Raw genomic sequence first — 27,699 nt, 5'->3', positions numbered from 1 at the left:
ATTAAGATAAGCTTTACATTTACACAATACCAAGTACTGTCTGTAAAACTGTTACTGAAATTTATCAACAGATACTCCTGGTCCTGTTGGTGGACTGGAGGGAACTGATATCACAAAGACAACCTGCCAGCTTGCATGGTTGCCTCCAGAAAATGATGGTGGTAGTCCAATCCTTAACTATGTTGTTGAAAAGCGTGAGGTTGACAGGAAAACATGGACAAATTGCACAAATGACTTAAAGAAGACAAGCTTCAAAATCACAAATCTGACACCAGGAACAGAATATTACTTCCGGGTGATGGCAGTTAACAAGTATGGCATCGGTTTGCCTCAAGACTCTCCAAAGTCCTACCTAGCTACAGATTCCAAAAGTAAGTCCACAATGCACAGTATAATTTATTATATATGTTATATTGTATTGTGTCATATAATATGATGCATTTTAAAAATAACATGTATATTTTTACTTTGTAAAGGTGAGCCTGATCCTCCAAAGAAGATGGATGTATTAGAAATTTCTAAAAACAGTGCAACTCTTGGGTGGCTGAAACCACTTAGAGATGGTGGATCTAAGATTAATGGATATGTTGTTGAATACCAGCAGGATGGTCAACCTGAGGACAAGTGGACATCATACTCGGTTGTAAAAGACTTGACCATTGTTGTAGCTGGACTAAAAGAAAACACAAAGTACAGATTCAGGGTCGCCGCAAGAAACGCAATAGGATGCAGTTTGGCAAGAGAAGCTGAGGGTATATTTGAGGTCAAGGAACAGCTGAGTATGTAGACAAAGATTTTGTGCTCTCCCATTATTAATTTATTTTTATTAGTGCTGTCTTTTTCATGAATCATTCTCTGAATACATTTTATACCTTTTTTATAGTGGCACCAAAGATCATCATCTCTGATGTGGTTACAGCAAGAGCAGGAACTAAACTTATAGTTGAGGCTCTTGTGTCTGGGAAGCCTGCACCAGTCACAAAATGGAGAAGAGGAAATGATGATTTAGTTACATCTGATCGTCTTTTCATACAAAAAACATCAACCACAAGTTCACTTTTGATCAAAGAAGTTACAAGGAAGGATAGTGGTTATTACAGTTTTTCTGCTGAAAACAGCACTGCTAAGGTCAACCAGATCATCCGGATAATCATTATGGGTAAGTGTATTAATATATATATATATATATATATATATATATATATATATATATTTTTATCTTTTAGATACTTTAATCTGTAAATTTTGGATTATTAGCCCAGGGCGTTATTTACCTGTATAAAGGCAATTTTTGTAACCTTATTAAATCTATAGTTGAATCTTCTAATGTCAAATTCTTACATTTGCTCAATAAATTCAATTATAATAATATAAACTGCGGGGCTGTTACCAATTAAATTAAATAATTTACACTGAAAAATTACAACTGCAATAAATAATGTGATGAGATTAATGTTTTAATAACACTTTTGAATGAACAAATAAGAAATGTTGGGGAAAAAATCCAATGTGACTTTTAAACATGAAACTAAACCACTAGGCCTAGTAGGTGGCGGCAAGTCACTTAATGAGTGAGTCATTGAGTCATTCATTCAACCGATTCATTTAAAATGTTAAATCATTCAGTAACAAAACACCAGTGAGTGGTGCTTTGAGAATGCGCAATAGTTCCACTGTGATTTTTTTTTTGGAACTATTTTCGTTGGTGAAATAAACAAAAACAGTCAATATTGTGTCTTGTGACTTATTATTAACTAATTGTTTATTGAACTATAAAATCAATGTAACATTTGCAATCATGATAATATTCAGTAATACAGCAACCTTGTTCTTGTTACGTTACTTAACCAGATCACATTATAAATAAAAAATGAAACTTTTAGAATTTTACTTCATGATGTTTCTTCTCTGAGTTATTTTATGTGTTGTTATGCTCATTTGTTTTGATTTCTCTCCAAAGTCTCTCATAAAGAGACAGGCAGCATGAGTCTCAACAGCTTGACCTTATTACCAAAAATATACTATCCATTGGCAATTGCTGTTTACGATGACTGTAATTAATTCTCACTGAATTCTCGCGTTGCGATGCTTCCTTAATTATTTTTTGTCACTGAGGTTTTAATCAGTCTACTTGTCCAGTCGGACAAGTAAAATTATCTTTTACTTGCCCCTTCAAAAAATCCACTTGTCCTGGACAAGCGGACAAGCATTAATGTTGAGCCCTATATATATGAGCAATATCACACGAGTAGCAATATACAATATGGATGTATATCAGCACGGCTGTGATATTTATTAAGAACATTTTCTTAATAGTCTCAAAAGGTGAAGTCTATTTTGAATTCTACTGAATTAAAAAAAAATTTTCTTCTTTAGACATTCCTGGTCCTCCACAGGGTCCTCTACAAATTATTGAGGTGGACGTAGATGCCTGCACACTAGCATGGGATTCACCTGCTGAAGATGGTGGCAGCAACATCACAAACTACATTGTTGAGAAGTGTGATGTGACAAGAGGTGACTGGGTCACAGCTGCATCTTGCACCAAGACCAGTTGCAGAGTTGGAAAGCTCACATGTGGCAAAGAGTATGGCTTCCGTGTCCGTGCTGAAAACCGCTTTGGAATTTCAGAACCAATTTACGCTGAGAAGGTCATTGCTAGATATCCATTTGGTAAGTCTCATAAATTGACACATTTGAACACAGACAAGCAAAGGGATTAGGCTTTATTAACACCAATACAATTGGTCCGATTTCAGATCCACCCAGTGAGCCAAGGAACTGTTGTGTCAACAAAATCAACAAGGACTTTGTTGTGTTGTCCTGGGAGATACCAGTGAACGATGGTGGCAGTCCCATCACAGGATATTGCATTGAGCGCAAAGAAAGAAATAGCCTCTTGTGGGTCAAGGCAAATGAGGTCCTTATTCGCTCAACTGAATATACATGCTTTGGCCTCATCGATGGTCTGGAGTACACATTCAGAGTGTCTGCTGTTAACAAAGCAGGACAAGGCAAACCAAGCAAACAGACAGATTTTATCACTGCGAGATCTCCAGTTGGTATGTGTAGGGGGGAAAACATGCTGCTGTCACTTTTAATAAAAGTTAAAATAAAAGCACTACAAGTTTTATGTATATTCTTTTTCAGATCCACCTGGCAAACCCCAAGTTCTTGATGTGACCAGAAATTCTGTCTCTCTTGTCTGGAACCGTCCAAAACATGATGGTGGAAGCAAACTCATTGGTTATTATGTTGAATCTCTGAAGCTTCCAGGTGACAAATGGATGCGTGTCAACACAAGCAGTCAAAATGTACCAAAGGAAGAATACATTGTTCCTGGACTTGAGGAGGGAGCCCAGTACAAGTTCAGAATAATTGCAAAGACAGCAATTAATGTCAGTCTACCCTCAGAGGAATCTGATGCTATCCCAGTTATTGCAGAGCATGGTAAGTCTTGCGTTCCACCAATAATGTTATAATTTTCTAAATGATGGACTTTATATAGTTTATTTGATGTCTCTCTTTTTATTATCTCAGTTCCACCTAGAGTTGAGATTAGTCTTGCAATGAAGAACTTAATTGTTGTCAAAGCTGGAGCAAATGTCTGCCTGGAGGCTGAAGTTTATGGTAAACCAATGCCAAAGGTTACTTGGAAGAAAGATGGTGTTACATTAAAATTGGCAGAAGGTATGAAAATGACTCAGAAGGTACATCTCTCCTCCTTGGAACTGTTCTCTGTGACAAGAAAAGAGTCTGGCGAGTACACAATTTCTGCTGAGAACCCAAGTGGCACAAAGTCTGGCAACATTAAATTGAAGGTTCTAGGTAAGTTAACATTAAAAATATGCCAAAAAAGCTCTGAGTGTGTATTGTCTTTCAAACATTTAAGAAAGTGTATTTGTTATGTGAAAAATGTATAATTCTGTTTCTGCAGATAAACCTGGACCCCCAGCATCAGTGAAGATAAGCCATGTTTTTGCTGACCGAGTGAAACTGAGGTGGGAGCCACCTCTTGCTGATGGTGGTTCTGAAATCACAAATTACATTATTGACAAACGTGAAACAAGCAGAGCTAACTGGGCACAAGTTACTGCTAACATTAATGGTCAGATAACGGACTGTCCCGTGGAGAAACTCATTGAAGGCCATGAATATGAGTTCCGCATCAGTGCTGAGAACAAGTATGGTGTTGGAGACCCAATTGTGACTAATTCTGTGATCGCCAAGAATCCATTTGGTAACATTTTATTCTTTCTTGTGCATTTATATATTATAGAAATAGACAGATGAGTGACCATTACAGTATTTTCATTACAGCATTGACTTTTTTATATTACTTATATAAATAATATTACATCTAACTAAAAATAATTTAGAATGTACTCTTAATTTTTTCTTTATTTAGAAGGCTGTATGATGCCCAATAGTTTACAGCAAAAATCATACATTCTAGGGAAATGAAAAACCACTTGTAGTACTCCAGTTTAGTACTCTAGTCTTAGTTAAAATCAAACATGTTGCATTACTTTTCTACAGGGTTGTAATTATGTTGATGGATAATGCCAAAAATGAAGTTAACTGTACGTGTTAATCTAATGTTGAAAGTTTTGCACAGGTAGATTTTGTTGTAAGCTTTTACTGCATAGAATGGTTGTTATGTACATTAAGTAATATAAACATGAGCAATGTATTATTGGTTAACTACATTATTGGTCAATAATAAGTTGTAATGGTGTTTTGGGTGATATTCTTTAAAGGCTTTTCACCATTAGAAAAACCTAAATATCATTCAAAAATGTCAAACCAATTATCGGTTGATCTCTAAAATTAATGTAAATATATTATATAATTTTGAAAATGTATATTCTTTAAAAAAAATAATGTGATTAAACAAATCCAACCTAAATATATATATTTTTAATTTCCAAATTCAGATGTTCCAGGACCATGTGAACCTCCAATTATTACCAATATCACTAGAGATCACATGACTGTCAGTTGGAAGGCCCCTGCTGATGATGGCAAGGCTACTATTCTTGGATACATGGTAGAGAAGCGTGAAACTCAAGACCTCAATTGGGCTAAAGTAAACAGAAGACCAGTTATTGACAGGACAGTTAAAGCTGGAGGCCTTACAGAGGGATCCGAGTATGAATTCAGAGTCATTGCACTCAATAAAGCTGGTCTGGGCAAACCAAGTGATCCATCAGTTGGTGTAATTGCAGTAGACCCAGTGTGTAAGTACTAATAATACTGCATTGGACGATAATTAACAATTAAGTTGTCAAAAAAATACATTTTATAGTTCATGCATTTAAGTGTTGTTTCTCACATTATTTCTGTGGTTTTATCATAGATCCTCCTGGACCACCTGCTTTTCCAAAGGTTGTTGACTCTACACACAGTTCAATCAGTTTGTCCTGGACCAAGCCAGCCTATGATGGTGGATGTGAAATTATGGGCTATCTTGTTGAGTACAAGAGAGCAGATGCAGAAGACTGGCTGAAGTGCAATGTTCCAAAGAATCTCCAGGCAACAAAATTTAATGTTACTGGTCTTATGGATAACACTGAATACCAGTTCCGTGTTACTGCTGTAAACAAGATTGGATTTGGAGAGCCAAGTGAAGTTCCTGGAAAACATATGGCAAAGGATATCCTGAGTAAGTATATATCATAACTAAATATATGGGATTTCAAAATCTATACATTTCTGATATTATTTTCATTTAATTTTACTCTTAGTTGCTCCTGAGGCTGAACTTGATGCAGATCTCAGAAAAGCACTAGTTTTGCGTGCTGGAGTCACAATGAGAATTTATGTACCTCTGAGAGGGCGTCCTGCTCCAAAGGCAACATGGACTAAGGTCAATGCAAACTTGAAAGAGAGACAAGGTCTTATGATCAAGACAACTGAATGGGATACTTTCCTTTATTGTGAAGAAATCAACAGATATGATGCCGGCAAATATGTCCTAACTCTAGAAAACAGTAGTGGTACCAAGTCATATACCATTATTGTCAAAGTACTTGGTAAGTTGATTTTTTTTTCTCACAATTTTCAAGTTGAGGTTTATTATTTACTGTATCTAACTACTGTCTGTAAATGTACACAGACACACCTGGACCCCCAGTCAATCTGATTGTTAAGGAGACCTCAAAGGACCATGTATCAATTACTTGGGATGCTCCTTTAATTGATGGTGGTAGTCCAGTTAAGAGCTATGTTGTTGAAAAACGTCTGGCTGAGAGAAAGGCATGGACCTCTGTCGCTCCTGAGTGTTCCAAGACGTCTTTCAGGATAACTAATCTCGAAGCAGGAAAATCATACTGCTTCAGAGTCCTAGCTGAAAATATATACGGCATTGGTGAGGGATGTGAGACAGCTGGACCAGTCAAAGCCTCAGGTGAGACTTCTTTGATAATGTTGCAAGTTAGTTTAAAGTTTAAATACATTGATCTGTTAATTATACCAAATTCTTATATTGATGTATATTGCAGAGCAACCTGGACCAGTTACAGATTTTAAACCCTCAGAGATCACCAAGAATTCTTGCACTCTTGGCTGGAAGAAGCCAATCAGTGATGGTGGAAGCCATGTTGTTGCATATGCTCTAGAGATCAATGAAGGCGAAGACAAGTGGAAGCTTCTAACTAAGTCAAAGCTCACACAGTACACAATGAGTGATCTTGTTGAAGGAAAGGAGTACTTGTTCAGAGTCAAGGCCATTAATGAAGCAGCTGAGGGACCGTCAACTGAGCTCACTGTCTTGGCTAAAGATCAAATAGGTATTCATATAATCTACTTTCAGAGGTTTTCAAAGTCAAGTCATTTTAACAAAGTGTGTGTAATTGTCCGTTCAGGTACAATGGGCCATGCAAGAGAACTGAATGCATGCTGACAAGACTGCTTTCTGTGTGTGCACCTCGTTTGTGTGTGCATGGAAGGTTGCCTGTCAGCGTTTGGGTGCTGAATTGGGGCAGTTGTGGCCTAATGGTTAGAGAGTCATACTGGTAACTCAAAGGTTACGGTTTCGATAGCAAGGCTCCTAACCCCCAATCTCTCCTAACCCCCCAATCTGAATAATTCAGTTCTCTTGCATGGTTTATTGTGCTTTTAATAACTTTCAGGTATGTTTCAGTCTTTATTTTCTCCTTCACCCATGTTTCTTTATTGCTCTGACATGTTAATAACTAGGGCTGGGACAATAAATTGATGCATCGTAATTCATAGATCTATTTCTAGATTTTCAGAATGCATTGCGATTCTCTCTCAAATCGATTCTGAGCTTAGTTTTTAACAGCAGATAGCGCTCTAGGCTAGTTTTTAACCGCACACTCAAATGCTCATGAAGAAGAGCGCTTGTGCGAGAGAGAATCGTGATGCATTCTGAAAATCTCAGAATCGATCCAGAATCATTTATCGATTTGCGATGCTTCGATTTATTACCCCAGCCCTATTAATAACTTTAAGCAGCCCCACACTCAGCAGATAGATTAACATACCGTGATATAAAATATAAAGCAATATCTCTGTTGTTTGAAACTGGTTGCACATTATTATTATTATTATTATTATTATTATTATAACTATATTATATATCATTATATTATATATTTGTCACCCAGCCCTACTGAAGTGCTCTCCCCACACTTTCAGAAGCCCTGGTGTACCTAATAGTTGCATTTGTGTCTTAGTGGGTATACAATCATGTCCATTAATATACATTCCTTTTTCTCTTTTCTCTTTACAGTCCTTCCACAATGTAACCTTAAAGGCTTGCCAGACTCTAGCTATGTGGCAAAGGAAGGAAGCACTGTTCGCCTTAATATCCCTATTATCGGTATACCTGCTCCAGCAGTCACATGGAAAAAGGGTGATGTTACTTTATCAGATAGTGGCAGAATCTCAGTTGAATCAACCGCAACAAACACGGTCTTGCTAATTCGTGATTGCCATAGACTCGATGCTGGCAAATTCACTATCATTTTGAGAAACATTGCTGGAACAAAGGAATCAGCTATTGACATTAAAGTTGTTGGAAAGCCTGGAATATGCACTGGTCCTATCAAATTTGATGAGATCACAGCAGAGGCGATTACTGTAGAATGGGGCCCACCCAAAGAGGATGGTGGATCAGAAGTTAGCAACTATATTTTAGAGAAGAGGCATTCTACTGCCAACAAGTGGGTCACAGTTGCTTCTGCGATTCAGAAGAACTCTATGAGAGTTACAAGACTTCATGACGGAACAGAATACATCTTCAGAGTTTGTGCGGAAAATAAATATGGAGTTGGAGAGTTCCTCAGATCTGATCCAGTGATTGCTAAACATCCATTCAGTAAGTATTTAACAGGAAAGCCCAATTTTTATTTATTTAATGAAATATGATGGATATTTAAAACATATGTTTACATCAAATACACACTTTTCCCTACACCAGATGCACCAGGGGCTTCAGCACCACCTGAGGTTGTGAGCATTCGTCATGAGTCTGCTATCCTAACATGGTCTGATCCAAAAGATACTGGAGGCTCTCCCATCACAGGTAAAACATTTCTTAACTACAGTTATTTATTTATTTACTGTAGTTATTTAGCAGTTTCGTCGTATCTAAAAACGTTTACTTATAATATTGCTTATAGGATATTACATGGAATTCAAAGATAGAAATAGCTTAATGTGGAAGAGAGCCAGCAAGACACCTTTGAGAGTGAAAGAATGCAGAGTGACCGGTTTGGTTGAAGGCCTGGAATATGAATTTAGGGTCATAGCTATGAATGTGGCGGGACTTGGAAAGCCAAGCAAAACAACTGAATCACTTGTTGCTCTTGATCCTATTGGTGAGTCTCAGTGTGCTATCTTTTTACTTTTCCTACTTCTATTTGTGCTGCTTATGAGGAAGAGAGCAGAAAATGATTTTTGTTATTATTATTGTCTATTTCTATAGATCCACCTGGCAAACCTGATGTGATCAATGTCACAAGAAACAGTGTAACACTTATTTGGACTGCACCCAAGTATGACGGGGGCCACAAATTGACTGGCTATATTGTTGAGAAATTAGAGCATCCTGGAAAGACATGGATGAAGGCTAACCATGTGAATGTCCAAAGCTGTGCATACACTGTTACAGACCTACTGGAAGGCTGTACTTGTGAATTCAGAATAAGGGCTAAAAATGCAGCTGGAGCTATCAGTGCTCCCTCAGAGACAACTGAGCCTCTTATCTGCAAAAATGAATATGGTAAGTTATATTGTCAGATTTTAATGAATTTGCTTAATCAAACCCTCCATAAACATAATAATGTTTATAATCATTAACTACCTTTTTACAGAACCGCCAACTATCACAATTGACCCTGAAATGAAGGATGGAGTGACTGTGAGGTCTGGGGAAACAATTGTCATCACAGCATCAAGCATTCTTGGCAAACCACCTCCTACAGCTGTGTGGTCTAAGGGTGGAAGAGAATTCAAATCCTCAGATATTGTCCAAATCACAAGCACTCCCACATCTTCAACTTTGTCTATCAAGTATGCCAGCCGAAAGAACACTGGAGAGTACACCATTAGTGCAAGCAATCCATTTGGTATCAAAGAAGAAAAAGTTAAAGTGAAAATCCTAGATGTGCCTGGACCTCCAGGTCCTATTGAAGCCAGCAGTGTCTCTGCTGAAAAATGCACATTGACATGGTTGCCACCAGAAGAAGATGGTGGCTGCAGTATCAAATCATATATATTAGAAAAGAGAGAAACCAGCCGCCTACTCTGGACAAAGCTTGCTGAAAATGTTATGGATTGCCGCCATGTTGCCAGCAAGCTGATAAAGGGAAATGAATACATATTCCGTGTTTCAGCAGTCAATCAGTATGGCACTGGGGATGCAACACAGTCTGGACCAGTTAAAATGGTTGACAGCTTTGGTTAGCCCAACTTCCATTTTTACTGCATTATTTTGTTTCAGAATATATATATATATATATATATATATATATATATATATATATATATATATATATATAAATATATATTATTGTTTTTTCATTATTGTTTTTTCAACTTCTTCACTTTTCTTGCAGGACCCCCCGGGCCACCATCAAAACCAGAAATTGATAATGTCAGTAGAAATGCTGTAACAATTTCCTGGAAGAGACCAACTATAGATAGGGGAAGTGACATTAGAGGCTATAGTGTTGAGAGAAAAGAGAGAAGAGGAATGAGATGGGTCAGAGCTTCAAAGAAGTCAATTTCTGATCTACGTTATAAGGTCTCAGGCCTTTCAGAGGGAATTGAATATGAATTCCGTGTCACTGCAGAGAATAAGGCTGGTTTTGGCGAGCCCAGTGAGCCATCACAACCTGTAATGACAAAGGATATTGCATGTAAGCTGATAATTGTTCTTTTTTTAATGACATATTTCCAGATATTTTTTCTTATTAATTTTTGTATCAAAGAATTTTGATTATTTATCATTATCATTTAATTATTTTTCAGATCCACCAGGGCCTCCATCCAACCCACGAATTACTGACACCACCAAAACAACAGCAACATTTAACTGGGGTAGACCCTTCTATGATGGTGGTCTTGATGTTACAGGATACTTTGTTGAACATAAAAAGGAAGGACATGATGATTGGGTTCAAGACACAACTACTCCCTTGAGAATAACAGAATTTGTAGTTTCAAGTCTACAATCAGGAGGAAAATATCACTTCAGAGTCAGAGCACAGAACTCAGAAGGACTTGGAGAACCCTCTGAAGTTGAGCAAGTTATTGAACTGGTGGATCGAGAGGAGGTTCCTGACTTTGAACTTGATGCAGAGCTGAGAAAAACACTTGTTGTGAAGTCAGGTGTTTCAATCCGCATATTTGTGCCAATAAAGGGCCGGCCAGCTCCAGAAGTAACATGGCATAAGGAAGACGTACCTCTTAAAGGCCGTGCTCATATTGACACTACTGAATCATACACTCTAGTAGTCATCCCTGAGTGTACAAGATATGATGCTGGGAAATATGTCCTAACATTAGAAAATGTTGCTGGAAAGAAGACTGGATTTGTCAATGTTCGTGTTGTGGACACCCCAGGACCTCCAGTAAATTTGAAACCAAGGGAAATCACAAAGCATAGCATTACTTTACAATGGGAGATTCCAATTATTGATGGTGGTTCAAAGATCACAAATTATATTATTGAAAAGCGGGAAGCAACACGAAAGGCTTTCTCAACTATAACTGCAAACTGGCAGAAATGCTCGTACAAAATTCCAGATTTGGAAGAGGGCGCAGAATATTACTTCAGAGTTTTAGCTGAGAATGAAAGGGGTATTGGTGAACCAGCAGAGACACCTGAACCAATAAGAGCTTCTCAGGCTCCTTCTGCACCAGATAATCTGATTGTTTCTGATGTTTCCAAAGACACAGCAACTCTTGCATGGACAAAACCAAAATATGATGGTGGTAGTCGAATAACTGGCTATGTGATAGAGGCTCAACTGAAAGATTCTGATCAGTGGACCCATGTGACAACAATCAAAGCTTTGGACTACACTGCAACAGAATTGTTGGAAAATGCAGAATATGTGTTCCGCATCTTTGCTGTAAACATGTCAGGCAGGAGTGAACCTCGTGAATGTCGACCAGTTGTAATTAAGGAGCAAACCACAGCTCCAGAATTTGACCTCAGAGGTATACATCAGAAGATTGTGGTAGCTAAAGCAGGTGATAATCTTAAAGTTGAGATCCCTGTTCTCGGTCGCCCAAGACCAATTGTTGTATGGACGAAAGAAGATCAGGAACTTAAACAAACACAGAGAATAAACGTTGAAAATACTGCAACTTCTACTATTCTCAACATTAATGAAATTAAGAGAAAAGATGGAGGACAGTATTCAATGACTGGAAAGAACATCCTAGGAACTGTGACTGAAATTATTACTGTTCAAGTACATGATATTCCAGGACCTCCAACTGGACCAATAAAAGTGGATGAAGTTTCTTGTGACTATGTTCTAATATCATGGGAAGCTCCAGAAAATGATGGAGGAGTTCCAATTAATAACTACATTGTTGAGATGCGTGAGACCACTGGTACATCCTGGGCTGAACTGGCAGCAACTGTTATCCGCACAACATTCAAAGCTGCACGCCTTACAACTGGCATTGAATATCAACTCCGTGTTAAAGCTCAGAACAGATATGGTGTTGGACCCTGCATAACATCACAACCGGTGGTGGCTGCTTATCCATTTGATGTTCCAGGACAGCCAGGAATTCCACAAATAGTTGCCTTCACCAGGGATTCAATGACAATCAGCTGGAATGAACCCTCTTCAGATGGAGGTAGCCCAATTTTAGGATACCACATTGAGAGGAAAGAGAAGAACAGCATACTTTGGCAGAGGATCAGCAAAGCTCCAGTTGTTGGCAATATGTTTAAATCACCAGGTCTGATGGATGGTATTGCATATGAATTCCGTGTTATTGCAGAAAATCTGGCTGGTCTCAGCAAAGCAAGCAAGCCATCTGAGATGACATATGCACTTGATCCCATAGACTCCCCAAGTCAACCAGTGGCCCTTAACATTACTAGACATGAAGTTACTCTTCAGTGGACAAAGCCAGAGGGTGATGGTGGTTTCTCAATAACTGGATATACAGTCGAGAAAAAAGAACTTCCTAATGGTCGCTGGCTCAAAGCCAACTTCAGCAACATTCTTGAAACAAACTTTACTGTGAGTGGTCTCACAGAAGATGCTTCTTATGAATTCCGTGTATTAGCAAGGAACTCAGCTGGAGCGGTTAGCAAACCATCTAAACCTTCAGAGGTAATTGTCTGCAGAGATGACATTGAAGAGCCGAAGATTGATGCTGATGCAAGTTTCAGTAGTGGTGTGGTGGTGAAAGCAGGTGATATCTTCAAGCTAGATGCACATGTTACAGGTCGCCCAATTCCATCCTTGGTTTGGACTAAAGATGGCAAGGAGCTTGAAGATACTGGAAAACTAGAGATCAAAACATCAGATTTCTATACTTGCTTGATTAACAAAGATTCTTTACGTAGAGATGGTGGTGCATACACTCTAACTGCCAGCAATCCGGGAGGATTTGCAAAATTTGTCTTCAATGTTAAAGTTCTTGACAGACCTGGCCCACCTGAGGGACCACTGCATGTCACAGACATGACAACAGAGAAATGTATTCTGTCATGGCTTCCACCACTTCATGATGGAGGAGGAAAGATTGAATATTACATCATTCAAAGACGTGAAACAAGTAGACTTACATGGACAAATGTAGCCACAGATTTACAAGTTAACCGCTATAAGGTTACCAAATTGCTGAAAGGAAATGAATATATCTTCAGAGTCATGGCTGTGAACAAGTATGGAGTTGGGGAACCTCTTGAATCTGAGCCTGCTGTTGCCACCAACCCATATGTGCCTTCTGATCCTCCACAGCCACCAGAAGTAACTTCTATCACAAAAGATTCAATGGTGGTTTGTTGGGGACATCCTGAACATAATGGCGGAAGTAGTATAAATACCTATATCATTGAGAGGAGAGATAAGACTGGTCTTCGTTGGGTAAAATGCAATAAAAGGACTGTTACTGATCTGCGCCTCAAAGTGTCAGGACTAACACCTGGACATGAGTATGAATACAGAATCTTAGCTGAAAATGCTGCTGGCTTAAGTGCACCAAGCCCTTCAAGTCCATTTTACAAAGCATGTGACACAATATTCCAACCTGGACCCCCTGGAAATCCTAGGGTTTTGGATACAACAAAGTCATCCATTACTCTTGCTTGGAATAAACCAGTTTATGATGGTGGCTCGGATATCACAGGTTATATTGTTGAAACATGCCTGCCAGAGGAAGATGAATGGACAATTGTCACTCCAAAAGCAGGTCTAACAGCAACATCATTCACCATAACCAACCTTATTGAAAACCAAGAATATAAGATCAACATTTCAGCTCTTAACTGTGAAGGTGTTGGAGAACCAGCCTCTGTGCCTGGTTCACCGAAAGCAGAAGACAGACTCCTTCCACCTGAAGTTGAGCTTGACTCAGACCTCCGCAAAGTAGTGAACATCAGAGCATGCAGTACCTTAAGATTATTTGTCCCAATTAAAGGAAGACCTGCTCCTGAAGTCAGATGGTCAAGGGAGAATGGTGAACCCCTTGATAGAGCATCCATTGATATTACATCATCCTTCACCACACTGCTTATTGAGAATGTAAACAGATTTGATGGTGGAAAGTACATGCTAACAGTGGAAAACAGTTCAGGAGCTAAAACAGCATTTGTTAATGTCAGAGTTCTTGACACTCCTGGTGCACCACAAAACCTCACAATCAAAGATATAACAAAAGATTCTGCTTCACTCATCTGGGATCCTCCAGTAATTGATGGTGGATCAAGAATCAGGCATTATATTGTTGAAAAACGTGAATCTACAAGAAAAGCATATTCCATTGTTAATTCCTCTTGTCCCAAAACAAGTTGGAGAATCGGAGGCTTACAAGAGGGAAGCTTGTATTCCTTCAGAATTTTAGCTGAAAATGAGTTTGGTATTGGTCTTCCAGTAGAGACCAAGGAAGCTATAAAAATCTCTGAGAAGCCTCTTCCTCCTGGAAAAGTGACTCTAAAAGAAGTAACTGGCAACAGTGTAACACTTTCTTGGGAGAAGCCGGACAATGATGGAGGAAGCAGAATTACTGGTTATATTGTCGAAATGCAAACGAAAAACAGTGAAAAATGGACCCAAGTAATGACTGTTAAAGTAACAGAGGCAGTTGTTGTCGGCTTAATACAAGGTGAAGAATACTCCTTCCGTATTTCAGCAACCAATGAAAAGGGAACCAGTGATCCACGTCCACTTAATGTCCCTGTGGTTGCTATGGATGTTGTTATTGCTCCTGCCTTCAAACTTGTATTCAGCACATACAGTGTTCTGGCAGGTGATGATCTGAAAATTGATGTGCCATATGTTGCCCAGCCCAAGGCAGCAGTTACCTGGCAAAAAGATGGCATTGCTTTGAAAGAAACAACAAGAGTAAATGCTGAAGTAGCAGAGAAACACCTTTACCTTGTGGTAAAAGAGGCAACACGGGATGATGTGGGCAAATATACTATTAAACTGACAAACTCAGCTGGTGAAGCTACAGCAGACATCAATGTTATTGTACTTGATAAACCTGGACCACCAACTGGCCCAATCAAAATAGATGAGGTAACTGCAGACAGTGTTACATTATCATGGGAGCCTCCAGAGTATGAAGGAGGCTGTAGCATTAATAACTACATTGTTGAAAAGCGAGACACATCCACCACAAACTGGCAGATTGTTTCTGCAACAGTTGCGAGAACAACAACTAAAGCTGCAAGATTAAAGACTGGCTGTGAATATCAATTTAGGATTGCTGCTGAAAATCGATATGGAAAGAGTTCCGTTCTTCTCTCTGTGCCTATTGTTGCACAATATCCCTTTGAGGTTCCAAATCCAACAGGAACTCCCACTGTTCAGTCTGCTACTAAAGAAAGCATGGTTATTGTGTGGAACAAACCCACTAGTGATGGTGGAAGCAAGATTTTGGGATATCATATTGAGATTAAGGAAAGAAACAGCTTGCTGTGGGTGAAACAAAACAAAACGATCATTCCAGACACAAGATTCAAGATAGGTGGCCTTGAAGAAGGCATTGAATATGAATTTAGAGTTTATGCTGAGAATATAGTTGGGCTAAGCAAAGCAAGCAAAGTATCAGAAATCCAGGTGGCTAGAGATCCATGTGATCCTCCAGGCAAACCTGAAGCAGTTATCGTCACAAGAAGCTCTGTAACACTCAGGTGGACACCACCACACTTTGATGGTGGCAGCAAGATCACTGGATATGTCGTTGAGAAGAAAGAATTGCCTAATGGCCGCTGGATGAAAGCCTCTTTTGCTAATATCATTGAGACAGAATTTGTCGTCAGTGGCTTAGTAGAGGAGCAGCAGTATGAGTTCCGTGTCATTGCAAGAAATGCTGCTGGCGTGTCTAGCGCTCCATCAGACAGCACTGGTGCAATCACAGCAAAGGATGAAGTTGATCCACCCAAAATTGACTTGGATGCTAAATATTCACAAACTATTGTTGTTAATGCCGGTGAATCATTCAAAGTAGATGCAGGGATACTTGGCAAACCCATTCCTTCAGTTCATTGGATAAAAGCTGGCGAAGAACTTACAAATACTGCAAGATTTGAGATCAAGAATACTGACTTCACAACTACTCTTAGTGTGAAGGAGGCTATCCGTGTTGATGGAGGCCAGTATACCTTACTACTGAAAAATGTTGGTGGAGAGAAATCAGTTTGCATCAATGTCAAGGTTCTGGACAGACCTGGACCTCCAGATGGCCCAATCTCAATCTATGGGGTTACCAGTGAAAAGTGCTGCATTTCCTGGAAAACTCCATTGCATGATGGAGGTGCGGAGGTGTCTCATTACATAGTGGAAAGACGAGAGACCAGCCGATTAGTTTGGACTGTTGTGGAATCTAAGGTACAAACCCTCAATCTTAAAATTTTAAAACTCCTTCCTGGAAATGAGTATATTTTCAGAGTGATACCTGTAAATAAATATGGAATTGGTGAACCTTTGGAATCTGATCCAGTGATTGCAGCAAATCCATTCGTCCCACCTGATTCACCAAGTAATGTTGAAGTGTCAAATATAACAAAGGATTCCATGGTTATCACATGGGAAAGGCCCACTAATGATGGTGGTAATGCAATTACAGGATATATAGTTGAAAAGAGAGACAAAGAGGGCGTTAGGTGGACAAGATGCAACAAACGTGTAGTGAGTGAACTACGCTTTAGAGTAACAGGTCTTCTTGAAAACCGAAGTTATGAATTCCGTGTGTCTGCTGAGAATGCAGCTGGGGTTGGTAAACCAAGTACACCCACAGTGTACTTCAAGGCAGTGGATCCAGTCTTCAAGCCCGGTCCACCAAACAACCCTAAGGTAATTGATGTCTCAAGAGCATCTGTTATCCTGCATTGGGGCAAGCCGATTTATGATGGTGGATGTGAGATTCAAAGTTACATTGTTGAGGCCCATGAAGTCACTTCTGATCAATGGATAATGTGTACACCACCCTCAGGAATAACAGAGACAAGATTTGAGGTTAAAAAACTCCTTGAAAAGCATGAGTACAAATTTAGAATCTGTGCCATAAATAAGGTTGGCGTGGGAGAAACTACTGATATCCCTGGATCCATTATCGTAGAGGATAAACTTGAAGCACCAGATATTGATCTTGATGCTGACCTGAGAAAGATGATCACTGTCAGGTCTGGAGGCTCTCTCAGATTGTTTGTTCCTATCCGTGGACGGCCGACCCCTGAAGTCAAGTGGGGAAAGGCTGAAGGTGAAATCAATGAGGCAGCTCAGATTGATATTACAAGCAGTTTCACTTCACTCATCATTGAAAATGTTAATAGATTTGACAGTGGAAAATACACTTTAACTCTGGAGAATGCCATTGGAACAAAATCTGCATTTATTAGTGTCAGAGTATTAGATACTCCTGATGCACCTGCAAACTTCCGTGTGAAGGAAATAACAAAAAATTCAGTCACTCTTACCTGGGAGCCACCTTTGTTGGATGGTGGAGCTAAAATAAAAAACTACATTGTTGAAAAACGAGAGAGTACAAGAAAGGTATTCTCAGCTGTTACTTCCTGCAACAAGATGACATGGAAAATTGAACCTCTCCAAGAGGGGAGCATTTATTTCTTCAGAGTTCTTGCTGAAAATGAACATGGGATTGGATTGCCTGCAGAGACTCTAGAACCACTGAAAATCTCAGAGGTGCCACAAACTCCTGGTAAAGTTTCTGTAGTGGATGTAACACGGAAGAGTGTTTCTCTCAAATGGGAAAAACCAGAGCATGATGGGGGCAGCAGAATTACTCATTATGAAATTGAAATGCAAGCAAAAGATCAAGATAAATGGTCTCTTTGTGCTCAAGTAAAATCCCTTGACACTGTTGTAACTAATTTAGCCCAAGGTGGGGAGTACCATTTTAGAGTCATTGCTGTTAATGATAAAGGAAAGAGCGATCCCAGACTCCTGGCAAATCCTGTTGTTGCAAAGGACCTTACTATTGAGCCCTCAGTGAGAACAAAACTTAGTACATACAATGTACAGGTTGGGCAAGATTTGAAAATTGAAGCACGAATTGCTGGTCATCCAAAACCAACAATTACATGGTCCAAAGATGGTTCAGCTCTGAAACAAACCACAAGAGTAAATGTTGCTGACACTGCACATCATACCACTCTTACGATAAAAGATGCAACAAGAGAAGATGGTGGTATGTATAACATTGCTGTGGCTAATGTACTTGGACAAAAGGAAGCCACCGTTGAAATAATCATACTTGAAAAACCTGGCCCACCAACAGGCCCAGTCAGGATTGATGAAGTGAGTGCAGAGAGCATTACACTGTCTTGGAACCCACCAACATACACTGGAGGCTGCCAGATTTCAAATTATATTGTCCAAAAGAGAGACACCACCACCACAAACTGGGTAGTTGTTTCTGCAACAGTAGCAAGGACGACACTTAAAGTTTGTAATTTAAAAACTGGATCTGAATACCAGTTTAGGATCTTTGCTGAGAATAGATATGGTAAAAGCTATGGAATTGACTCAGATCCAGTTCTTGCCCAGTATCCTTTCAAAGAGCCTGGGCCTCCAGGAACTCCATTTGTGTCTGTATTCACAAAAGAGTTTATGGTAGTTGAATGGCACAAACCAGTCTCAGATGGTGGAAGTGCTATTCTAGGATATCATCTTGAGAGAAAAGAGAAAAATAGTATTCTTTGGACAAAGATCAATAAAACACTCATTCAAGACACCAGATTCAAAACATCTTCATTGGAAGAGGGCATTGAATATGAGTTCAGAGTTTATGCTGAAAACATAGTTGGAATTGGAATGTGCAGCAAAATATCTGAGGGTTGTGTGGCACGTGACCCATGTGACCCACCAGGCACCCCTGTGCCAGTGATTGTGACAAGGCACTCAGTAAAACTTAGATGGACAGCACCAGAATTTGATGGAGGTAGCCTTGTCACTGGATATGTTGTGGAGAAACGAGACCTGCCAGAGGGCCGTTGGATGAAAGCTAGTTTTGCTAACATTCTTGAAACTGAATTTACAGTCACAGGTCTGATAGAAGACTACAAATATGATTTCAGAGTTATTGCCAGAAATGGAGCTGGATCGGTCAGTCGGCCCTCTGGGAGCACAGGCTCAATTACAGCAAAGGATGAAATTGAACCACCAACCTATGAGGTTGCCTCAGTATATAGCCAGATTTTGACAGTGAATGCTGGAGACACATTTAACCTGGAAGCATCCGTACTAGGAAAGCCAATTCCAACAATGCAGTGGTTTAAGGGCGATGTGGAAGTCGAGAATTCTTCAAGAGCTGAGATCAAGAACACTGACTTTAAAGCAATTCTTGTCGTCAAAGACGCCATTCGAATTGATGGAGGACAGTACACATTGCACCTCGCTAATGTTGCTGGAACAAAGTCTGTTTCCTTCAATGTAAGGGTCCTAGATAGACCTGGACCCCCTGAAGGTCCTTTGACCATTTCTGGTGTTACATGTGAGAAGTGTTCATTGTCATGGCTACCTCCAAGACATGATGGTGGCAGTAGCATTTCTCACTATATCATACAGAAAAGAGAAACAAGTCGTCTTGCTTGGACTGTAGTTTCAGGTGATTGTGGAGCAACAATGTTTAAAGTTACCAAGCTTTTAAAAGGAAATGAATACATATTCCGTGTCATGGCTGTCAACAAGTATGGAGATGGTGAACCACTTGAATCTGCACCAGTGATTATGAGAAATCCTTTTGTTCTACCTGGACCACCTAAAGACATAGAAATAGCAAATATATCAAGGGACTCTATGACGGTATGTTGGACTCGTCCTGAGACTGATGGTGGAAGTGAGATTGTTGGTTACATCATAGAGAAGAGAGACAGAGCTGGAGTCCGGTGGACAAAATGTAACAAACGCAGGGTCACAGACTTACGTTTCAGAGTCACAGGCTTGACAGAGGATCATGAATATGAATTCAGGTTATCTGCAGAAAATGCTGCTGGAGTTGGACAACCAAGTCCACCAACTGTTTATTACAAAGCCTGTGATCCAACATTTAAGCCTGGCCCACCAACTAATGTACACCTTGTTGACACTACAAAGAATTCAATTACAATTGCATGGAGTAGACCAATATATGATGGTGGCTTAGACATCCAGGGCTATGTTGTTGAGATATGTAAAGTTGATGAAGAAGAATGGACCACATGTACTCCACCCTCTGGATTAAGTGATACTAAATTTACAATTACTAAACTCACTGAACACCAAGAATACAGAGTTCACATATGTGCCCTTAATAAACTGGGTGTTGGTGAGCCAGTGGGCATCCAAGGAACCATCAAACCAGTGGATAAGATGGATCCCCCTGAAATTGAGCTTGACTCTGAATTGAGAAAAGGTATTGTTGTGCCTGCTGGAGGTTCTATGAGAATTAACATACCATTCAAAGGACGCCCCATTCCTGAGATAAACTGGACCAAGGATGAGGGAGATTTACCAGATAAAGCCCAATTAGAAAAGGGACCAGACTACACTCAGTTATCAATTGATGTATGTGACAGAAATGATGCTGGAAAATACATTCTGACTTTGGTAAATAGTGCTGGCTCTAAATCAGCATTTGTGGCAGTAAAAGTACTCGATACACCAGGTGCTCCACAGAGCCTTGTTGTGAAAGATATATCAAGAAATTATGCCACACTGGTTTGGCAACCACCACTTATTGATGGTGGTTCCAAAATAAGAAATTACATAATTGACAAGAGGGAATCAAATAGACAAGGATTTGCAAACATTACTACTAAGTGCTCCAAGACCAGCTTTCGAGTTGGTGATCTGACAGAGGGTGGTATTTATTACTTCAGAATCATGGCAGAAAATGAATTTGGAATTGGTCTGCCTGTAGAAACAGAAGAATCTGTGAAGACAGCTGATCCTCCTCTATCTGTTGGCAAGGTAACTTTGACTGATGTGACAAAAACCACAGCATCACTTTCCTGGGATAAACCAGATCATGATGGTGGTAGTAGAATCTTGGGTTATTATATTGAAATGCAGCCAAAAGGATCAGAGGAATGGACAGTTGCTGCAGTTACCAAAACATGTGAGGGTATAGTGACCGGACTTAGTTCAGGACAAGAGTACCTCTTTAGAGTTTTAGCTTACAATGAGAAAGGAAAAAGTGACCCAAGGCCATTAGCTGCTCCGGTCATTGCCAAGGATGTAAATATTGAACCAGGCTTCAAAATACTTTCCAACACATACAGTGTTCAAGCTGGTGAAGATCTCAAAGTGGAAATACCATTTATAGGTCGTCCAACTCCGAAAATTGCATGGATGAAAGATAGACAATCTCTGAAAGAAACAACCAGATTGAATGTCTTGAGCACGGCAACATTAACAGTTCTTAAAATTAAAGATGCAAATAGAGAGGACTCTGGCAAGTACACAATCACAGCCACAAATAATATAGGTATTGTCACAGAGGAAGTTGGCATAATCATTCTTGACAAACCAGGCCCACCAGTCGGACCAGTCAAAATGGATGAAGTAAGTGCTACCTATGTTACCATTTCCTGGGAGCCACCAGTATACACAGGAGGTTGTCAGATAAACAACTACATAGTGGAAAAACGTGATACAACTACTACTAACTGGCAGATTGTTTCAGCAACCATTGCTCGTACCACAATCAAAATCTCAAAGCTGAAGACTGGTTCTGAATATCAGTTTAGAGTGTTTGCTGAGAACAGATATGGAAAAAGCACATCATTGGATTCAGCAACAGTTGTGGTCAGTTATCCTTTCACTGAGCCTGCAGCTCCTGGTGCTCCATTTGTTTCATCAGTGACAAAAGACCACATGACAATTGAATGGAAACCCCCCAGCAATAATGGAGGCAGCCCTATTATTGGGTATCACCTGGAACGTAAAGAAAAGAACAGCATTTTATGGACTAAACTTAACAAGCTTCTTATTACTGACACTCGATTGAGAACAAATGGTCTGGAGGAAGGAATTGAATATGAATACAGAGTGTATGCTGAGAATATTGCAGGAATCAGTCCATCAAGCAAAGTCTCAGAAAGTGTTGTTGCACGTGATCCATGTGATCCACCTGGAACTCCTGAAGCAATTGTTATTACAAGAAATCTGATAACTCTTCAGTGGTCTAAACCACAGTATGATGGTGGCAGTGCAATTACAGGATACATCATTGAAAGAAAGAAGCTGCCTGAAGGTCGTTGGATGAAGGCCAGTTTCACAAATATCATAGACACACAATTTACAATAACTGAATTAGAAGAAGAACAAAGATATGAATTTAGAGTAATAGCCAGAAATGCAGCTGGTATTTTAAGTGTACCCTCTGAAAGCACTGGACCAATTACTGCTCAGGACGAGATTGAAGCTCCATCTGTCTCTATGGATTCCAAGTTTAAAGATGTTACCATTGTAAAGGCTGGTGAATCATTTACTATTGATGCTGATATTGCTGGCAAACCTCTTCCTGATATTATGTGGCTTAAGGATGGAAAGGAAATTGACAGTGCTACACCTAGAATGGAGATTAAATCCACAATCACACGAACAGTTTTGACTGTTAAGGACTGCATCAGAGTAGATGGTGGTCATTTCCAATTAAGTCTTAGTAATGTTGGTGGAACAAAGCAGGTACCAATTAATGTAAAGGTTCTTGATAGACCTGGTCCACCTGATGGCCCTCTGAAAATAACTGGTGTCACAGCAGAAAAATGCTATTTGCATTGGAGCCACCCATCACATGATGGTGGAGCTGGTATTTCTCATTACATCATTGAAAAAAGGGAAACTAGTAGACTGTCTTGGACAGTAGTGGAACCAACAATTCAAGCTATCAGTTACAAAGTCACTAAACTCCTACCTGGTAATGAGTATATATTCAGAGTCATGGCAGTAAACAAGTATGGTATTGGTGAACCACTTGAATCTGAACCTGTCCTTGCAAAAAATCCTTTCAACAAACCTGGATCACCTTCAACTCCAGAAGCAAGTGCCATCACCAGAGACTCAATAGTCCTCACATGGGAACGGCCAGAGGAGGATGGTGGATCACAAATTGATGGTTATGTTCTTGAGAAACGTGATAAAGAGGGTATCCGATGGACAAAGTGTAACAAGAAAAGACTCAATGACTTGAGATTCAGAGCCACTGGGCTTACAGAGGGACACTTCTATGAATTCAGAGTATCTGCTGAAAATGCAGCTGGTGTTGGCACACCAAGTGAGCCATCTGAATATTACAAAGCTTGTGATGCAACTTATTCCCCTGGTCCTCCTAATAATCCTAAAGTGACAGACCACTCAAGCACAACTGTTTCCTTAGCATGGAGTAGACCAATTTATGATGGTGGCGCAACGGTCTCAGGATATATTGTTGAGGCAAAGGAAGTTAGTGAAGATGAATGGACAGTGTGCACTCCTCCAACCGGAGTACAAACAACTCACTTCACAGTAAAAAAATTAAAGGAAAATGCAGAATACAACTTCCGTATCTGTGCAATTAATATTGAGGGGGCTGGAGAACAAGTTGATGTTCCAGGATCTGTAATTGCTGCTGAAAAACTTGAAGCTCCTGAGGTAGAACTTGATGCAGATCTTAGGAAATGTGTGACTGTTCGTGCCAGTGCAACACTACGCTTAATTGTCACTATAAGGGGAAGGCCTGAGCCAGAGGTTAAGTGGACAAAGGCAGATGGTACCTTACCAGAGCGTGCTCAAATTGAAGTTACAGGCTCTTACACTGTGCTTGTTATTGACAATGTTAATCGATTTGACACAGGAAAGTATGTTGTGACCCTTGAAAACATATGTGGCTCAAAATCTGCATTTATTAATGTCAAAGTCCTTGACTCTCCAAGTGCTCCAGTGAACTTTGAAATTAGGGATGTAAAGAGAGACCATGTCCTTCTACAATGGGAGCCTCCACAAATTGATGGTGGAGCCAAGATCAGCCATTACATTGTGGAGAAGCGTGAATCTAAAAGGCTGGCATTCACAACTGTGACAAACAGCTGTGTCAGAAATTCATTCAAGGTTGATGATCTCCAAGAAGGAGGTCTTTACCACTTCCGCGTTTTGGCTGTGAATGAACTTGGTGTTGGTTTGCCTGCAGAGACCACCGAGGCTATCAAAGTATCCCAAGCACCCTTACCACCTGGTAAAATTGCAGTTGTTGATGTAACTCGCCACACTGTTACTCTAGCATGGGAAAAGCCAGATCATGATGGTGGCAGCAAAATCACAGGCTATGTGGTGGAAATGATGACTAAGGGATCAGATAAATGGACAGTATGTGCTACAGTAAAGGCACTGGAAGCCACAATTGAAGGACTTACAACAGGAGAGGAATACAGCTTCAGAATTACAGCACTTAATGACAAAGGAAAGAGTGATACTAAACCGCTGGGAGCACCTGTTGTGGCAAGAGATATTACTATTGAACCCATTATTGATTTGCTGTTTAATACATACAGTGTAAAATCAGGAGATGATCTCAAAATAGATATTCCATTCAGAGGCAGGCCATCTCCAGAGGTTACATGGAAAAAGGATGGTCACTCATTGAAGCAAACAACTAGAGTTAATGTTCTGACATCAAAGACAGCATCCAAGATTGTCATCAAGGATGCAACAAGAGAGGATGTTGGAAAATATGAAATTACTTTAACCAATACATTTGGTGTCAAATCAGCAGAAATATGTGTCATTGTTCTTGATAAACCGGGTCCACCAGGTACAATCAAGGTAGAGGAATTAAGTGCTGATTTTATTTCACTATCATGGGACCCTCCAATTTATGATGGTGGCTGTCAAATTAATAATTATGTAGTTGAGAAGAGAGATACGACCACTACAGTGTGGCAAATTGTTTCAGCAACAGTTGCAAGAACATCAATCAAAATAACTCGTTTGACACAAGGAACAGAATATCAGTTCCGTGTTGCTGCAGAGAACCGTTACGGTAAAAGCCATGCAATTGACTCTGCCCCAATTGTTGCACAGTACCCTTTCACACCTCCAGGCCCTCCAACCAGTCTTCAAGTTTCTCATGCCACTAAATCAGGAATGTTAGTTACCTGGAACAAACCAGCAAGTGATGGTGGAAGTCCAGTCATTGGATATCACTTGGAATGCAAAGATCAGAGCAGCATTCTCTGGACAAAGATGAACAGAGTACTTATTCCAGAAACTCAGTTCAAAGTAACTGGTTTGGAAGAAGGCCTCTTCTATCAGTATAGAGTATATGCTGAAAATATAGCTGGTATTGGACTTTGCACAAAGGCATGTGACCCTGTTTCTGCCCGAGATCCATGTGCGCCTCCAAGTCAGCCAATAGTTATGAACATCACAAGAACATCTGTTTCGCTCTCCTGGGGAAAACCTGAGTTTGATGGTGGAGCTAAGGTGACTGGTTACATTGTTGAACGCAGTGAACTTCCAGATGGTCGGTGGTTAAAGTGTAATTTCACCAATCTTCAAGAAACATTCTTTGATGTCACTGGTCTAATTGAAGATCAAAGATATGATTTCCGTGTCATTGCTAAGAATGCAGCTGGCTTACTTAGTGAACCATCAGAGAGTACAGGACCTGTAACTGTAAAAGATGATGTTGATCCACCACGCATCACAATTGAGGACAAGCTAAGACAACTGGTTGTAGTGAAAGCTGGAGACATACTGAGAATTGATGCTGAAATATCAGGACGTCCAATTCCTGTGATTTCATGGACAAAGGATGGAAAAGAAATTGAAGCCAAGGCCAGATTTGAGATTTCATCAACAATAACTAGTACAACACTAATTGTGACGGATGCTATTAGACGAGACTCAGGACAGTATGTTCTTACATTGCAGAATGTTGCAGGCACCAGATCTTTAGCAGTAAACTGTAAGGTGCTGGACAGGCCCGGCCCATCATCTGGACCATTGGAGGTAACTGGTTTGACTGCAGAGAAATGTACATTGGCCTGGGGACCACCGCAAGAAAATGGAGGTGCGGAAATTCAGCACTACATAGTTGAGAAACGTGAAACAAGCCGGCTTGCCTGGACTCTGGTCTATGCAGACATGAAGGCCACAACATGTAAAGTAACAAAACTGCTCAAAGGTAATGAGTATATATTTAGAGTTCGGGGAGTTAATAAGTATGGAACAGGTGAAACTCTTGAGAGTGATCCTGCTAAGGCAATGGATCCATTTACAGTCCCTGCTGCACCAACAGATGTTGAAGTCACCAGTGTTACAAGTGAAGCAATGACAATTTGCTGGGAAAGACCTGTCTCTGATGGAGGCAGTAGCATTTATGGTTATGTAATTGAGAAACGTGAGAAATCCGGTCTTCGTTGGGTACGTGTCAACAAAAAGCCTGTTTATGACTTGAGAGTAAAAGCTTCCAATCTTCGTGAAGGATGCGAGTATGAATACAGAGTATTTGCTGAGAATGCTGCTGGTTTGAGTTCCCCAAGTGTACCTTGTCCATTGACAAAGGCAGAGGATCCATTGTTCCTACCATCACCTCCAGCTAAACCTAAAATAATTGATTCTACTAAAACATCTATAACACTTTCTTGGAACAAGCCATTATTTGATGGTGGCTCTCCAGTTACAGGATACATGGTGGAATACAGGAAAACCAATGATGAGGACTGGACAGTTGGTGTCAATAACACTAAGAGCACAGAGTTCACAGTGGTTGGACTCACACTAGGATCAGAGTATATCTTTGTAGTAAGATCAATTAACAAGATTGGACCAAGTGAGCCGAGCAATGAAACCGATCCACAGTTAGCAAAGGACAGAGAAGATGAGCCAGTTTTCCTCATCAGTAATGAAATGAGGAAGACACTGATTGTGAAAGATGGCAGCTCATTTACCCTTAGAATCCCATTCAAGGGGAAGCCTGTCCCACATGTAATGTGGAACAAACCAGATGTTGATCTGAGAGTAAGGGCAGCTATTGATACAACTGATAACTGCACATCTATCACAATTGAGCAAGCTACAAGAGATGACTCAGGGAAATACACTGTAACCCTGCAAAATGTTGCTGGAACTGCTACACTAACATTGAGTGTAAAGGTCCTTGATTCTCCAGGCCCACCAGCCCACATTGAGGTAAAGGACGTCACTAGGAGCTCTGCAACTATTTCATGGGATACTCCTGAGAATGAGGGTGGTGCTCCAGTCAAGAACTACCTTGTTGATCTCCGCGAGGCAACTAAAATGGGCTGGACCAGGATTACAGACAGTTGTCCCAGGTTGACTTATAAAGTGATTGACCTTCAAGAAGGGGGGGTTTATTATTTCAGAGTTACTGGTGAAAATGAGTATGGTATAGGAGTGCCACTTGAGACTAAAGAAGGAACAAAGATTACAGGTAAACTAAAAGTATTTAATTTACCGCATCATGATTGTAGCACATTTGTTTGATTATTATTTTAAATCTTTGATCCATATTTTTGTTTCTTATACT

At 40.0% G+C, this 27,699-nt stretch overlaps 1 protein-coding gene across 1 annotated transcript in view; it reads left to right on the top strand.

Moving 5' to 3' along the window:
* The window catches only part of ttn.2 (titin, tandem duplicate 2), a 162,185-nt gene that overhangs the window by 107,145 nt on the left and 27,341 nt on the right, over window positions 1-27,699 (top strand). Inside the window, exons 185-204 of the mRNA XM_077215908.1 lie at window positions 72-371; window positions 477-779; window positions 884-1,159; window positions 2,377-2,673; window positions 2,760-3,062; window positions 3,151-3,450; window positions 3,541-3,828; window positions 3,938-4,240; window positions 4,938-5,240; window positions 5,360-5,665; window positions 5,748-6,035; window positions 6,119-6,409; window positions 6,504-6,791; window positions 7,757-8,344; window positions 8,447-8,551; window positions 8,649-8,846; window positions 8,954-9,250; window positions 9,342-9,929; window positions 10,086-10,388; window positions 10,501-27,603. Coding sequence (XP_077072023.1) covers window positions 72-371; window positions 477-779; window positions 884-1,159; window positions 2,377-2,673; window positions 2,760-3,062; window positions 3,151-3,450; window positions 3,541-3,828; window positions 3,938-4,240; window positions 4,938-5,240; window positions 5,360-5,665; window positions 5,748-6,035; window positions 6,119-6,409; window positions 6,504-6,791; window positions 7,757-8,344; window positions 8,447-8,551; window positions 8,649-8,846; window positions 8,954-9,250; window positions 9,342-9,929; window positions 10,086-10,388; window positions 10,501-27,603 — 23,028 coding nt within the window. The remainder of the gene's footprint in view (window positions 1-71; window positions 372-476; window positions 780-883; window positions 1,160-2,376; window positions 2,674-2,759; window positions 3,063-3,150; window positions 3,451-3,540; window positions 3,829-3,937; window positions 4,241-4,937; window positions 5,241-5,359; window positions 5,666-5,747; window positions 6,036-6,118; window positions 6,410-6,503; window positions 6,792-7,756; window positions 8,345-8,446; window positions 8,552-8,648; window positions 8,847-8,953; window positions 9,251-9,341; window positions 9,930-10,085; window positions 10,389-10,500; window positions 27,604-27,699) is intronic.

Source organism: Siphateles boraxobius, unplaced genomic scaffold (assembly GCF_051911475.1).
Source record: "Siphateles boraxobius isolate OS27281-9 unplaced genomic scaffold, OSU_SipBor_1 7, whole genome shotgun sequence".
Classification (NCBI taxonomy): Eukaryota; Metazoa; Chordata; class Actinopteri; order Cypriniformes; family Leuciscidae; genus Siphateles; species Siphateles boraxobius.
The sequence above is the reverse complement of the archived record's forward strand: the minus strand, read 5'-3'. Positions and strand labels throughout refer to the sequence as shown.